A 16358-nucleotide genomic window follows, 5' to 3' on the forward strand; every position below is an offset into this window, starting at 1 on the left:
TTTAACCACTTTCAGACCGGAGGATTTGGCTACTCAAAGACCAGGCCCTATTTTGCGATTCGGCACTGCGTGATTTTAATGGAAATTTGCGTAGTCGTGCGACGCTGTACCCAAACGAAATTGACGTCCTTTTTTTTTTTACCACAAATAGAGCTTTCTTTTGGTGGCATTTGATCACCTGTGCGATTTTTACTTTTTGCGCTATAAACAAAAAAATAGCGACAATTTTGAAAAAACAATATTTTTCTATTTTTTTTATATGAAATTCTCCAAAAAAAATTAAAAATCAAAATTTAACATTTTAGGCCAATTTGTTTTCCGCTACATATTTTTGGTAAATAAAATCGCAATAAGCGTCTTTTGATTGGTTTGAGCAAAAGTTATTGTGTTTACTAACTACAGGTTTATGACATTTTTATTGTTTTTTTTTTTTTTCTTTAACCAGTAATGGCGGCGATCTGCGATTTTTTTTTCGCGGGACTGTGACATTGCGACGGACAGATCGGACCCCTGACTGACATTTTTGACACTTTTGGGGATACCAGTGACATTACTACAGTAATCAGTGGTAGAAATATGCACTGTTACTATAAAAATGACACTGGCAGGGAAGGGAGTTAACATTACTAGTGATCAAGGGGTTAAGTGTGTCCCTAGGGGCGTGATTCTAACTGTCAGGGGGCGTTGCTTGTGAAGTAATCACAGAGACATGCGATCCTATACAGCAGGATCACATAGCCTCTGTGAATACTTCAGTGAGAATGACAGACAGCTGTGTTTACATCAGCCGTCTGTCTTTCTCCCTCTGCTGCGGGAGATCGTGAGTGGCCAGCGGCTGTCGGAGCCGCCGATCACACGCGCTGGCTCCCCAGGGAATGAGCGGGGGCAGGAGCGCGCGGCCAGCGGCCAGCGGCGCACGCTCGACTCCTTGAGTCTCCTGAGCGAGCAACGTAGCACTACGTCGCTTTGCCCAGGAGCGGCTGCCTGCCGCAGTAAAACTGCGGCGGGCGGTCGTTATGTGGTTTTGGGGAAAAATAAGTTGATTTTAAATTTCATGGCATGAACACATCTCAAAAAAGCTGGGACAAGGCCATGTTTACCACTGTGTGGCATCCCCACTTCTTTTTATAACAGTCTACAAATGTCTGGGGACTGAGAAAACAAGTTGCTCAAGTTTAGGAATAGGAATGTTGTTCCATTCTTGTCTAATACAGGCTTCTAGTTGCTCAACTGTCTTAGGTCTTCTTTGTCGCATCTTCCTCTTTATGATGCGCCAAATGTTTTCTATGGGTGAAAGATCTGGACTGCAGGCTGGCCATTTCAGTACCCGGATCCTTCTTCTACGCAGCCATGAAGTTGTAATTGATGTAGTATGTGGTCTGGCATTGTCATGTTGGAAAATGCAAGGTCTTCCCTGAAAGAGACGACGTCTGGATGGGAGCATATGTTCTTCTAGAACTTGGATATACCTTTCAGCATTGATGGTGCCTTTCCAGATGTGTAAGCTGCCCATGCCACACGCACTCATGCAACCCCATACCATCAGACATGCAGGCTTCTGAACTGAGCGCTGATAACAACTTGGGTTGTTCTTGTCCTCTTTAGTCCGGATGACATGGCGTCCCAGTTTTCCAAAAAGAACTTCAAATTTTGATTCGTCTGACCACAGAACAGTTTTCCACTTTGCCACAGTCCATTTTAAATGAGCCTTGGCCCATAGAAAACGCCTGCGCTTCTGGATCATGTTTAGATATGGCTTCTTTTTTGACCTATAGAGTTTTAGCCGGCAACAGTGAATGGCACGTTAGATTGTGTTCACCGACAATGTTTTCTGGAAGTATTCCTGAGCCCATGTTGTGATATCCATTACAGTAGCATTCCTGTATGTGATGCAGTGCCGTCTAAGGGCCCGAAGATCATGGGCATCCAGTATGGTTTTCCGGCCTTGACCCTTACACAGAGGTTGTTCCAGATTCTCTGAATCTTTGGATGATATTATGCACTGTAGATGAGGAAAACTTCAAACTCTTTGCAATTTTTAACTCCTTTCTGATATTGCTCCACTATTTTTTGCCGCAGCATTGGAGGAATTGGTGATCCTCTGCCCATCTTGACTTCTGAGAGACACTGTCACATTGAGAGGCCCTTTTTTACCCAATCATGTTGCCAATTGACCGAATAAGTTGCAAATTGGTCTTCCAGCTGTTCCTTATATGTACATTTAACTTTTCCGGCCTCTTATTGCTACCTGTCCCAACTTTTTTGGAATGTGTAGCCCTCATGAAATCCAAAATGAGCCAATATTTGGCATGACATTTCAAAATGTCTCACTTTCAACATTTGATATGTTATCTATATTATAATGTGCATAAAATATAAGTTTATGAGATTTGTAAATTAGTCCATTCCTTTTTTGCTCACAATTTGTACAGTGCCCCAACTTTTTTGGAATCGGGTTTGTAGGTAGAATGACCAGAGACAACCCCCAAATAGGTACCTGGAGAAAAAAAAAAAGAAGAGGAGGACTATCTCAATACCCACGGACTACATGAAAATACAACTTAAAGCGGTAATAAACCACACCAATGTTTTTTTTTTTTTAAACCATGCAAGGTAAAGGCATAATGTGCTAGTATGCATCACATACTAGCACATTATGAAATACTTACCTTAGAACGAAGAACTCCAGGGGTGCTCTGTCACCGCTAAGAGGGCTTCCATCTTCACCCTTCCTTCCAGGTTTGCGCGCTCTGGCCACGTGTGATGATATCACTCCAGCGCATGCGTGTCGAGTCATTGACTGTGGCACGGGGCTCTGAAGGGACGGCACAGGTATGCTGTCCCTTTAGAATGCATTTGCTGGTGACATTACCGGCTGCATGCAGTGTGAATATCTCCTAAACAGTGCAGTTTTAGGAGATATTCATGGTACCTACAGGTAAGCCTTATTATAGGCTTACCTGTAGGTACAATTGCAAAAAAAAAAAAGATTACTTATGCTTTAAAAAAAAAAAATTAGAATTTTTGTACTTATTGTAAAATCCATTTCGCTGAGTTCATTGACGGACACAGCTCTCCATTATTCCGAACCACAGGGTTATATTGCCCCCTACAGGATTAAGACACAAGGTGGTATACTTCCCCCTCTCGGCTTTAGGCCGTCAGTTTAAGAACAAGCCATGTCAGAAGTATCAAAACTCCATGAAGGGGTGGGTGCGGTGTCCGTCAGTGAACTCCCAGAAATGGATTTTTACGGTAAGTACAAAAATCCTATTTTATTCTTCGTTCAGTGAGGGACACAGCTCTCCGTTTTTCAGAACCACAGGGACGTCCCCAAGCAGTGCCAAATACTAGGGGTGGGACAACAAAAAATCCCAAGGCTAAACACAGTAGCCAACCAGGTAAACAGGAGCTCAACAAAAAACAACTGGAGCCCAACCTGAACAATACACCCCCAAAGTGGGAACAGACCCTCTTAACAGCAGCCTGCAAAACCTTGCGGCAGAAGGAAGCATCCGCAGATGCCAACACATCCACTTTGTAGAACTTAGTGACAGTGTGCACCAACAACCAAGTGGCCGCCTTGTAAATCTGCGCCACTGATGCCTGATGAAGGAAGGCCCTAAGAAGTACTAAGCGCCGGAGTAGAGAGTGTACCAATACAGGGAAAGGAGGAACCTGACCCTCAATAGAATAGGCCTGAGTCGCCATCTATCTGATCCATCCTGACTATATCCTGCATAACATCGAGCCCCTCTATGACCTTGTAAAACTCAAGACGCAGGCACGGGCGCCACTGCCCCTTGGAATAATAGGACAGATGGCTCTGATCAAAATGATTCTCTTACCTAAAATTCTCTATGCATTGTGGCATTCATCTACATATATTCCACTTAGATATTTTAAGATCCTTGACCGCCTGCTCAAAACATTTATGTGGGGTACCAGCCGACATAAGTTGGCCTGGCGCCACACGCAGAAACCTACGAAACTGGGGGGGTTTGGCTGGGCCCGACTTTGGAGCATATTATATTGTGGCCCAACTTTCACATTTATTTCATGCAGATAAACTCGACCGCTGTAGGTATTCTCTCGCTGGCATGTTGCCCTTCGGGTGCCCTGTGTTCACACCTGTTTTGCGACATTCTGCGTGGAGAGAGTGGACCTTCCGCCCCTTTGACCGTGGCAGCTCCTCCGCCCATTATAGGAAAATATGGGACCTTGCACAGTCTAGAACTGTTGGTCCAGCGATGCATACTATGACTCCCCTTTGGTATAACTGGCATCTCCCAGAACCACTTCAACTTCCTGACCCTGGCTTATGGATGGCTCAAGGGATTCATTTCCTATCCCACATGTTGCACACCGGTGCTGTGAAAACCTTTGCTCAACTCCAGGAGGAATTTCATCTACCTAACCATATGCTCTTCTGCTATCTGCAGATCAGGCATGCCCTCCGCGCCCAATTTAACAACCACTTCCCCACGTTACCATCCCTTGATGTCCTGAGGTCGTCAGGGGTCAGGACTCGCAGAAACTTATCTCTATCCTCTATGACTTCCTTACTACCAAGGCCATCTCTAAGTTGGCTTATAGTATCAAAGATGCCTGGGTGGGTGACACAGAGGAATGAGATGATGATGAAGAAGGTGATGCCTTGGAGACTTGCACACTGGTCTCCCCAAAGGTTTCGGATAGGCTCACACAGGTATACATTACTCACAGAGCCTATCTCTCCCTGGACAGAATGGCTAGATTTGACCCTTCTCGGGACCCCACCTGCCCCAGGAGCCTACTATCCATTGGTACCTTTAGTCATCTCATGTGGCATTGGCCTCGCATCCGGGGCTTCTGGGCGCAGGTGGTGCAGTTCCTTCATGACCGCATGGGTGCTCACGCGACACTAGACTCCAAAATGTGCATCTTAGGAATATTCCCAGATAGCAACGTGGACAAATACACTGTCAGATTCTTACATGAAGTGCTATTTAGTGCCCACAAATTGATAGCTCGCATGTGGATCCATTAATCCCCACCCACACTGGCAGCTTGGATTGTGGATATCATATATTGTGGATATATATTGTGGAACACTCTTCCCTACAAAAAAGTCATATACATCAATAGGGGTTGCCCATCTGATCTCATATAATATGGGACAGATGGCTCCAAGCCTCGGCTACTTGTATATCTTGATCACCTGCTAGTCCTGTGGCTATTTTCTGCTTAACCATGCTTACACACGAGCCCCCAGTATGCACTGTTCTGACACGTTAAGCTGCAGCTCCCGCATGAACTTATTGTATATCGCGTACATGTTTATTTTTCTTTTACATAACGGTTTCTATGTATTCGGTTTACCATTGCTCTCTGGTTGCCCGTTTTGCTTGTAATGTTACTCTGCACATAACTCAATAAAAGTTTGTTTTAACCACTTTAAGACCACTCACTGTGCTGAGACTGCAGCACTGCGGCTCCCCTGGGTCCAGCGACATAGACCTATGTCGCTGGACTCCTAGTGGTCTCGGCAGCGCGTGTGCGCCGCCGGAGTCACGCTCCCGCTGTGTTTAGACACAGCAGGAGTCGGGCCAGAGGAGGAGAGGCGGTGAACTTGTGATCTCTGTGTCTGTCACAGAACTCCCCCACAAATCAGTAAGCATGAGGCATACATTTAACCCCTTGATCACCAACAGTGTTAACACCTTCCCTGCCAGTGTCATTATTACAGGAACAGTACATATTTATAGCACTGATTACTGTAGTAATGTCGCTGGTCCCCCCAAAAGTGTCAAAAATGTCAGTTTGGGGTCCGATCTGTCTGCTGCAATGTCCCAGTCCTGCAAAAAATCGCAGATCGCCGCCATTACCAGTAAAAAAAAAAAAAAACAATAAAAATGACATAACTCTTTCCCGTAGTTAGTAAACGCGATAACTTTTGCGCAAACCAATCAAAATATGCGTATTGCGATTTTTTTTACCAAAAATATGTAGCAGAAAACAAATTGGCCTAAAATGTTAAAAAATTTTGATCTTACGTTTTTTTATTTGGGAATTTTATATATCAGAATGTGAAAAATATATATATTTTTTTTTTTTTCAAAATTGTCGATCTTTTTTTCAAAAATTAAAAATGGCAGAGGTGATCAAATACCACCATAAGAAAGCTCTATTTGTGGGAAAAAACTGAATTTTTGTAAAATCTTACCTGTAAAATTCCTTTCTCTGAGTCCTCCGACAGTCGCCGCCTCCTCTAAGTCATCACTGTTGGGTATTGTGTTCCTATCCGTAGGAATAGCTAGGCATATAGACTTAGTCCAAAGACAAAAGGCATTAGCATATACACACCCATGGGGGCTGTCCCATCTGGTCAATACCCCCCCTGGATCACCACTCCCAACTCAGTTTGGGAATAGTCAGGCTTACCTTGTGCTGGGGCTTCAGTCTCAGCCTTCCTAATCTTTCATTTGATTTTCTTTAAAAATGTCAGTTTTTTCTCTCACTTTACTAGCTGTTTATTTTGTCAGCTCTAGTGTTAGTCTTCTCTTCGGATGAAGATGGATCATGCGGTGCTGGGATTCGGACTGACCGCCCTGGTTCTCCAGGGCACAGAGGGTCAGATGGACTTCCAGCCCGCCATCGAGCGTTCAGCTATGGTTCGCCCTGGCATTACGAACGACCATTACAGCCGTGAGGTGGCTACCTCACAGGACTATTTTTCGGTGCTGCAGCATCATGTCCCTGGCTCACGGCACTCCCTGTCAGATGAGGACAGAGGTTTTCCGTGCATGGAGGCTCCCCACTCCATCTGGTACAGGTAAGTACTTTTCTGTGTGGGGCCTCTGTTTGGGGTGACAGTCTGTGTTGCTGTATGTTTCCCCGTGTCTGTGCCTGTGTGACTCCCTGTGCGATCCCTGCGGGGTTTCGCTTGTGCACTTCTGTATGTTGCCTTGGGGGTCCCTGTCCCTGTGTCACCTTAGGTGCATGTTGGGGGTGCAGACGTTTGTGCTTGTCGCTGCTACATTTTCGCGCGGCCCGCCATCTTTACTGTGGGCACACATGTATAGCTCCTCTGGGGCGATCATGCATGTCATTTTGGCGCCATCCGCCGCCATTTTGTGGGCGGTGGAACGATCGGTCCGGCCGCATGTCGGCGGCCATTTTGGCGTAGCCTCCAATGCATCTCTATGGGGCAGCCATTTTCCCGGGGTCTGGCTTATAGTCCAGCCCTCTCCAGCAGCACTTCCTTTTTCCATCAGCAGCAAGGACACTGGCAGCAACGCTCTGCGGGCTCTGCAGGTTATTCCTCTCAATTTCCCTCTGTATATTGCTTCTGGCTCAGTTTCTTTTCTCCTTAGGGGGTCTTTCATAGCTGTGACAGTAGCAGTGGGCTGCGCACACCGCAGCGCTTTTTAAAAGGGGACAGTACACTTTTTTGCACTGTAGTTTGTTTGGGTAACTTGAGCCATGGATTCTCAGGAAAGCAAGTTTCCTCCAGCTTTAGTGGGGGGCCCCAGTTCTCCTGTGGCCCCGCTGCGACCTGATCTGGCTGCTGTAGTTGCGACTTTGGTGGAAAATATGGAAATGCTGATGTCTGAACGGGCTGCGAGAAAGAGGCCCAGGTTGTCTCTCTGATTCAGATGGGGATATGGCTGCTGCGAGCGTGCCCTTTTCAGGGTCCCGCTCATCTTTAGACCCCCCGGGGTCTGAAGGGGAGGCTGACATGGAGGGTGTTGACACATCCTCCCCAGGGTCACCTGAAGAACGGGCGACCATGGATGAGTTAATTGTTTCTGTTAAAGAAACCTTACATTTAGAGGATGAGCTTTGGGACGCACAGGACCCGCAAGTCTGCGCAGGTTTTTCCCTGCCCAGCTGAATTTCGTTACACTGTTAATGAAATGTGGCGCACGTTGAAACGTCCATACCTGGTACCTAGTCGGTTCAAATTGCTTTATCCTTTTGCGCCGGCTACGGAATCGCGATGGTGTGTGCCTCCACAGGTAGACCACACTGTGGCCGTGTTGAACAAGGCTACCTTGGTTCCTACTGAGGATACCCCGGTTTTCCAGGATCCCACGGACCGGCGGTTGGAGTCTCTAGCCCGCCATTCTAATACGGCGGCGGGTTCGTTGCTCAAACCCGTTTTCGCATCCGTTCTGGTGGCTCAGGCAGTGGCTGATTGGACCAAGATGCTTAGCAGCAATCTCGTGTCTGATGACGTGCCGCCTGCCCGACTGGAAATGGTGGATCAGATCCACCAAGGAGTCATGTATTTGTGTGATGCAGCCTTAAATGAGGCTCCCTTGGTGGCTCGCCTCTCTAGTGTCGTGGTACTTAACCGGCGACTGATATGGCTGAAGAGCTGGTCGGCCGACCAGTCCTCACGGAATACAGTTGCTGATTTTCCCTATGCTGGCTCTCCCCTTTTTGGCGAGGCGTTGGTTACCCTAGTGAAGGGCGTCACGGGGGGCAAGAGCACTATGCTGCCCCAGAACCCGAAGAACAAGTCTTTCCGAGGCAAGCGGGGTTCTGCGCCTAGATCCAATCAGGAACCAATCCAAGGGCAAGCCCTTCAAGGCCCAGGGCAACCAGAAGAAACCCTGGGCGGGTAAGCAGAAGGCCAGCAATGCCGGCTCGGCGGGACAATCCGCCTCTGCCTGAAGGGGCGCCCTCACCCATTTCAGGGGTGGGGGGACGTTTGCGCGGTTTCCTCCAACCTTGGCTGCTCCGGATATCGGACAGGTGGGTCCAGGAAATCGTTCGATCAGGTTACAAGATCGAATTCCTTTCCCGGCCGGCGGACAGATTCTTTCCCTCCAATCTCCATCTGCTTCCGGGGCGTCTGCAGGCCTTGCATCAAGCGGTGCAGGACCTGCTTGCTCAGGGGGACAGGTTTCGGGGGTTTTATTCAAATCTGTTCACTGTGCCCAGAAAGGAGGGCAAAGTGCGTCCTATTCTGGACCTGAAAGCGCTGAACCGCTTCGTGCGTGTTCGGAAGTTTCGAATGGAGTCTTTCCGTTCGGTTGTGGCCTCCTTGAGTTCAGGAGAATTCCTGGCTTCGATAGATCTGAAGGATGCGTACCTGCACATCCCCATTTTCGAGGGTCATCAGCGGTACCTTCGGTTTGCTATCGCAGAGGACCACTACCAGTTTGTGGCGTTACCTTTCGGTCTCGCTTCGGCACCAAGGGTGTTTACCAAGGTGTTGGCATCGGTCCTGGGCCTGCTGCGGGCCCAGGGCATTGCGGTCCTGGGGTACCTGGACGATATGCTTCTGAGATCGCGTGCCAGCCAGGACCTTGTGCGCGATCTGTCCATCACGGTACAGACGCTCCAGGAGTTCGGATGGACCATCAACGTTCAAAAATCAGCGTTGTCCCCGTCGCTTCGCCTTCCCTATCTGGGAATGGTTCTGGACTCTGCTCAGGCAAAAGTGTTCTTGCCGGAGGGCAAGCTCCGGACTTTACGGAACGAACTCAGGTCCCTCAGGGACAATCCGTCCTCGTCACTCAGGACCTGCATGCGGGGCCTGGGGTTGATGGTGTCGGCCTTCGAGGCGATACCTTTTGCCCAGTTCCACACGTGGGCTCTCCAGACGGAGATCCTGGCCAGGTGGGACAGACTTCCTCAGTCCTTGGATCTGGATGTCTCCTTGAGTCGCCAGACCAGATTGGCTCTTCTGTGGTGGATCCAGTCCCCGTCGGTGGCGGAAGGCAAGTCCTCCCGCCCGTTGGTGTGGACAGTGGTTACCACGGACGCCAGCCTGTCGGGCTGGGGTGGAGTCCTGGGCAACCTGTCTGCCCAGGGCACTTGGTCGGAGGAGGAGTCCTCCCTCCTGATAAATGTGCTGGAACTACGAGCGATAAAACTCTGTCTCTTCCAGTGGTCGGACCGTCTCCAGGGCCAGCCTGTTCGCGTACAGACGGACAATGCTACCGCGGTGGCTTACATCAACCACCAGGGGGGCACCAGGAGTGCTCGAGCAGCCCGGGAAGTGACCGACATTCTGTCTTGGGCCGAGACTCATGTCCCGGCGATCTCGGCAGTTCACATTCCGGGTGTGGACAATTGGCAGGCCGACTATCTGAGCCGCCAGACTCTGGACCAAGGGGAATGGTCCCTACACCCGGAGGTCTTCCAGATGCTGTGTGCGAGGTGGAGATTCCCAGACGTGGATCTGTTCGCATCCCGGCTAAATCGAAAGGTGGAAAGGTTCGTGGCAAGAACGCGCGACCTGTTGGCGGAAGCCTCGGATGCCCCTTGGCATCAGTATCGTCTGATGTACACCTTTCCTCCGATTCAGTTACTATCCCGCTTCCTTCGCAGATTGATCTCGGAACCGCACATGGTGATTCTGGTGGCACCGGACTGGCCTCGCCGGTCCTGGTACGCCGACGTTGTTCACCTGGCAGTGGCGCCTCCGTGGCGTCTGCCTCTGCGGGAAGATCTCCTGTCTCAAGGTCCGATCTTCCATCCTGCTTTACAGTCACTGGCTTTAACGGCCTTGCTGTTGAGACCCAGGTCTTGAAGGACAAGGGTCTATCCCCTGAGGTTATCCCTACCCTGATCAAGGCTAGGAAATCCTCCTCTGGTAAGATCTATTACCGTACCTGGAAAGCCTATTTCACCTGGTGTGAGTCCAGGGGGTTCTCCCCTCGTTCTTACTCGGTGTCGAGAATCTTGGCTTTTCTCCAGTCTGGAGTGGACCAGCGCCTGGCGCTGGCCACGATAAAGGGGCAGGTGTCTGCACTGGCTGTCCTTTTCCAATGCCCTGTGGCGTCTCATTCCTTGGTGCGCACTTTCATTCAAGGTGTGCGACATCTGGCTCCTCCCAGGAAGGAGCCTTTACCTCCATGGGACTTGAACTTGGTTCTGTCCGCGTTACAGCGCGCTCCCTTTGAAAACATCAGGGAGATATCGTTGCCTCTGCTGTCTAAGAAGGTTGCCTTTTTAGTGGCAATCACTTCGGCTCGCAGAGTGTCGGAGCTGGCGGCGTTGTCTTGCCGCTCCCCTTACTTGTTCATTCACAAGGATAAGGTGGTTTTGCGACCACCCCCATCCTTCCTTCCCAAGGTGATCTCTGAATTTCACCTTAATGAGGACATTGTCCTGCCTTCGCTTTGTACGAAGCCTAAACATCCAAAGGAGATTGCCTTGCATTCCTTGGATGTTGTCAGGGCGATCAGGGTTTACCTGTCATCTACGGAATCCTTTCGGAAAACGGATTCCCTCTTTGTCCTTCCTGAGGGATCTCGGAAGGGCACGGCTGCGTCCGCAGCAACTATTGCCAAATGGATGAGACAGACCATTGAGCAGGCTTACGCCTTGAAGGAACGGGTTCCGCCCTTCCCTGTTAAGGCACACTCTACTAGGTCTTTGAGTGCTTCCTGGGCCTATTGGCATCGAGCCTCGGTGGCTCAGGTGTGCAAGGCGGCGACTTGGTTGTCGGTGCACACTTTTTCCAAGTTCTACAAAGTAGACGTTCTGGCATCAGCTGATGCTTCTTTTGGCCGCAAAGTTCTCAGTGCGGCAGTGCCACGATGGACCCTTGAATTTTTCTCTGGGTCCCTGGCTGTTGGCATTTGCTTTCCTGGGCTGTTGCTCCTGTTGAGCATTGTTGTTTTCTATTGCCCAGCTGGTTCTTTTACGGTGCATGTAAGATTCCTTTCTCTGATGTGGGTTCTGCGTTGCCTTTTCTACGATTGCGTCTCCCACCCCTCATGTCTATACTGCTTTGGGTCATCCCAACAGTGATGACTTAGAGGAGGCGGCGACTGTCGGAGGACGTAAGAGAAAACTGAATTTTTGTAAAATCTTACCTGTAAAATTCCTTTCTCTGAGTCCTCCGACAGTAGCCACCCCCGCCCCTCTTTTGGTGTTCTTATTACATACTGCTATGCTACCAAACTGAGTTGGGAGTGGTGATGCAGGGGGGGTATTGACCGGATGGGACAGCCCCCATGGGTGTGTATATGCTAATGCCTTTTGTCTTTGGACTAAGTCTATATGCCTAGCTATTCCTACGGATAGGAAGACAATACCCAACAGTGATGACTTAGAGGAGGCGGCGACTGTCGGAGGACGTAAGAGAAATAGGATGTTAATTTAATTTGTCAAAGACATGTAGCTAAATACATTTTGGCCAAAATATATGACAAAAATTGAATATATTGGATATTTTTTAACAGTCAAAGTAGGAAATGTCAATTTTTTGCAAAATTTTTGCACTTTTTTATTAATATCGCAAAAAAAAAAAAAAAGCGCAGAGGTGATCAAATACCATCAAAAGAAAGCTCTGCTTGTGGGGAAAAAAAAGGACGTAAATTTTGTTTGGGCACAGCATTGCATTACCGCACAATGTTAGTTAAAATCGCGCAGTGCCAAGTTGAAAAAAGTGGCCTGGTCATTGAACAGCAAAATCTTCCGGAGCTAAAGTGGTTAAAAAATAAAAAAATAAAAGCAGATACAGCAACTAATTTACTAGCAATCACAGAACATTTGAAGGCTACATTACAAATCACTCCGCATTTACAGTGACAGTCTACTGACTTGTAGCATAATCTCCACATATTGCTCATCCTCCAACAGGCGCAGGTAGGGATATATATTGATTCTGCGAGTCCTCTTGCTGATCTCTGCTAGTTGGCTCTTTGAGTCTTGCAGTGCATGGAGCAGAGTTTTACCCCAGACTGAGCGGAGACTAGCCAGCGCAGCTCTCTGCAAAAAAGCACACATTTATTTGAGATGCTAAACCGGGAACACTAACCTGCAAATGTAGGACAATGTCAAAAGAACTACCAAACTTGCAATGTATCGAAATTGGAGATTTAGAACATAAAACAAAGGAGTACAGAAAAGAAGAAATATGTATATCGGTATCAGATAAGACATGAATAGAATTAACTTCACTTTGCCTTACCGCTTTCATCTTGGCATCAGTAACTGGTTTAATAGCCTCCACAGAGTTAATAGTCAAAGTATCACAACTCTCAATTTTCAGTTGCTCTTCAAACCATTCCTGCAAGTCAGTCACTGTGAAGTCCATTTTAGGGTAACAGGTAGCAGATTGCTAAAATACAGACAAAAAAAAAAAAAATCTAATTCAGACATTACTTTTTCATTTTAGTGTACTCATTTTATATTTCGGTTTAACAAAGTTTTGTTTTTGTGAAGTTTTTACAATAAAGAAAAATGAACAGCAAGTGAAGGCACAGTGAAATAGTGCAAACCGTGTGGCAAAGAAAGGCACATCCTATAGGGGACTACAGTTTTATAGTTGCATATCAATGAGCATAGACCTTAATTACTACTGAACAAAGCACATGAAGATAGAAGTTAGAGAGAACAATGCAGTGCGACAGTCAATCAAGTTGTGTGGGGAAAAACAGGGGAGTTTAGAAAAGAATCTGTGATTGTTTGCGAAAGTATCAAAATAGAGAGGAAAAGTAAATGGAGAAGATGACGTGCGGGAAGGGCTGCAGGAAAGGCTTAGCTGGGAGCTAAAGAGAGGGGGAAGAAAAAAGAAAAAAAAAAAGGGGGGGGGGAGGGGTCCCTCTCCCACATGTTCCAGCCAGGTTGCAATACCAACAGGTTGCCAGGTACGGTCAGACAAAAAGCAAAGTTCTGTCTATGTTCACTTGATGTTATATGCGATCCAGGGATCCCAAACCTTGTGGAATTGGTATGGGTGTCCTCCAGGATGGAAGTGGGTTTCTTGTGCACCATTTTGTCCATAAGCCTGTGTCGCAATTCAGTGAAATTCTGGAACGGTTGTTTCCATGCTCTAGCCAGGGTTTGCCGGGCAGCCAGGAACCTAAAACTCCCACTAGTTTTCATTGATTCGTAGTCAGTGATGGGATTGGTTCATACAGTAGGGCTCCCAGGGGTTGCAGGCTAAAAAAAATCCATGATACGTCTTTGATAACACTCTGGATGAGGGCAAAACGCGTCAACGTAATTTCCGGCTCACGTTTGAAGCTTACTTCACTTCCGGTCTCGGTGGAACGCAAGCCGGGACCAGCGCAACCCGTGCAGTCACCACAAGTCCGGAAGTCCTTTCTGCATAGGAGATTAGTGCCTTCACTAAAGGCTTGTTATCACTCCTGAAATGTGAGTTTTTTTTCTGCATTATTTAATAAAGCTTATGAAACGGGATTACACTATTTTGAGTTTTTCCTTCCTATGGTCCCACATTCTTTGGCTTATTGAGGAAAGATTGGATATTGGGAGTCCACAAGACTAGCCTCAAAGGAAAAGGAAGGACCCACACCGGACTAAGTGCGTTTGACCCACATGCAATATTGCTAAGGGATCCTGGCAGTCTGGTAAGTAGAAGTATCCACGGGGAGTGGACCCCCTCACCATTGCACCTTATCTTATTGGCACGGATTGTCACCAGTTTGTACAATAAAGAGCACTTAAGCACATTGTACCTTCACTGGCTACTTGCTTAAGGACTTTTTTGGAACTTTATTTATTTATTCATATTTAAATTATTTATGCACTATTGTATGGTATATTGATTTGCCTTCTATCACGCATATGTATTTGCACTTGATTTCACAGCACTGTATGATTCAGATTAGGATGAATTATTTAAAGCGGTTGTATCCCGCTTTTTGACACTTTTACCTACAGGTAAGCCTATAATAAGCCGCCGAACCCGGAAGAGACGACGAGGGATCATGGCAGCGCCCGCATCGATGTCCGGGGGTCCGTGTCGGGGCTTCGTTTTAAGGTAAGTTAAACATAATGGGCTAGTATGCGATGCATACTAGCTCATTATGCCTTTGTCTTGCAGGTTTTTTTTTTTTTATTTTTTTTTTTCATAGGGTTTACAACCGCTTTAATTTATTCATTTTCTATTAATTTATTTATTTGCAATTTTGCACAGTTTTCACCTATCTACACAAGAATTTTGGCACCAGTCACTTTATATATTCCGATTTGTGCTGTCTGTCCTTTTTTGTCATTTTTTATTACTTTTGAACAGCAGCATTTTGGATTGAGGGTAATCATCATACATCCATAGCGCAGTATTAGTACACATTTTTAATATTTTTGTGTTGCTGGATCCTTATGATGGGATTCAGGAAAGGGATTGGTAATACTCGAAAGTCAAACTAAGAAATCTGTAAAGGAGGGGGCGTGGCCGGGATGTGAAGCCGAGCGGACGTGTGAAGCCGGAGCTCCGATCCTGATCTCATCCTTTTCTGTCCTTGAGCTACCCGATCATCCTCGGCACCCCCTTTTTCACCCTGGGTCCCCCTAAGAAGACGAGCGGGAAGCAGCGAGCCCCTCCGATAGCTCCCGGGAGGCTCTGTTCTTCGGCTGCGCCCGCTTCTTCTCCCGGTCCCCAGAGGCCGCCGGCGGCCATCTTGGACACGAGGCCTCCTCTCTCCAGCATGTCGGTCAGCACCCAGACGGAGCCGAGCCCTGGCCGACCACAGGATCCCTCTCCATCGGACATCCTGGAGGCGATTAAGGCATGTAAGGATACCCTGACTGTTAAAATCGACTATCTGGCGACGGATATCAGCCTTATTAGACATGACTTGGACAAGTTCCGTTCTCGGGTGTCTGAGGCGGAGGATCGTATCTCCCGCCTGGAGGACAATTCCAGGGAGGACTCCAGGGACATCCATGCCTTACAGCTGCAGGTGAAGGCTCTCCAGGACAGGGCGATTGATACCGAAAATCGCCTGAGGCGCAACAACATCCGCATCCTGGGGTTGCCGGAGCGGGCTGAGGGCTCCAAACCTGCCGAATTTGCGGAGGCCTTCCTCCCCAAGCTGCTGGATTTGCCTGACATGCCGCCTACCTTCGTGGTGGAGAGGGCACACAGGGTTCCCCCGACCCCCCCCGCTCCGGGGGCACCTCCCAGGCCGTTCCTGCTGCGGCTGCTTAACTACAGGGACCGGGACAGACTATTGGCGGCGGCTCGCTCCAAGAAAGAACTCCGTTATGAGGACGCCCGAATTATGCTGTTCCCGGACTACTCGCAAGAAGTGCAACGTCAACGCCGCCAATTCACCGACATCCGCAAGCGTCTCCGCGATTTGGGCATCAAGTACAGCCTCCTCTATCCGAGCAGACTCCGGGTAATCGATGGCGATCGCACCCGGTTCTTTGATACTCCGGAACAGGCGGCTTCCTGGCTGGACGTTCGCTGATCCGTGCTGCCTCCTGGGCCCCAGTAACGCAAGTATCCATCCTGTTTCAGCTTGGCCCTGGATTTCTCCCTTATCTGTCCCCCTGCCTTGCCCTCCTGCCCCGGTCCCCTGCCTGCCCCCCCACATCTCCTATTTCGTGCCTTGGGAATTGCCTTTACCCATTCATGATGTACTCTGGGTAGCTCA

General features: G+C 48.2%; 1 protein-coding gene across 1 annotated transcript in view; it reads right to left on the reverse strand.

Annotated features, from left to right (window-relative positions):
- The window catches only part of POLRMT (RNA polymerase mitochondrial), a 423694-nt gene that overhangs the window by 253926 nt on the left and 153410 nt on the right, over nt 1–16358 (reverse strand). The window contains exons 6-7 of the mRNA XM_082261183.1: nt 12920–13069; nt 12550–12717 (exon numbers count right to left, since the gene is read on the reverse strand). Of these exons, the coding sequence (XP_082117309.1) occupies nt 12550–12717; nt 12920–13069 (318 nt within the window). The remainder of the gene's footprint in view (nt 1–12549; nt 12718–12919; nt 13070–16358) is intronic.

This window comes from Pelophylax lessonae (assembly GCF_965119305.1).
Source record: "Pelophylax lessonae genome assembly, chromosome: 1".
Taxonomy (NCBI): Eukaryota; Metazoa; Chordata; class Amphibia; order Anura; family Ranidae; genus Pelophylax; species Pelophylax lessonae.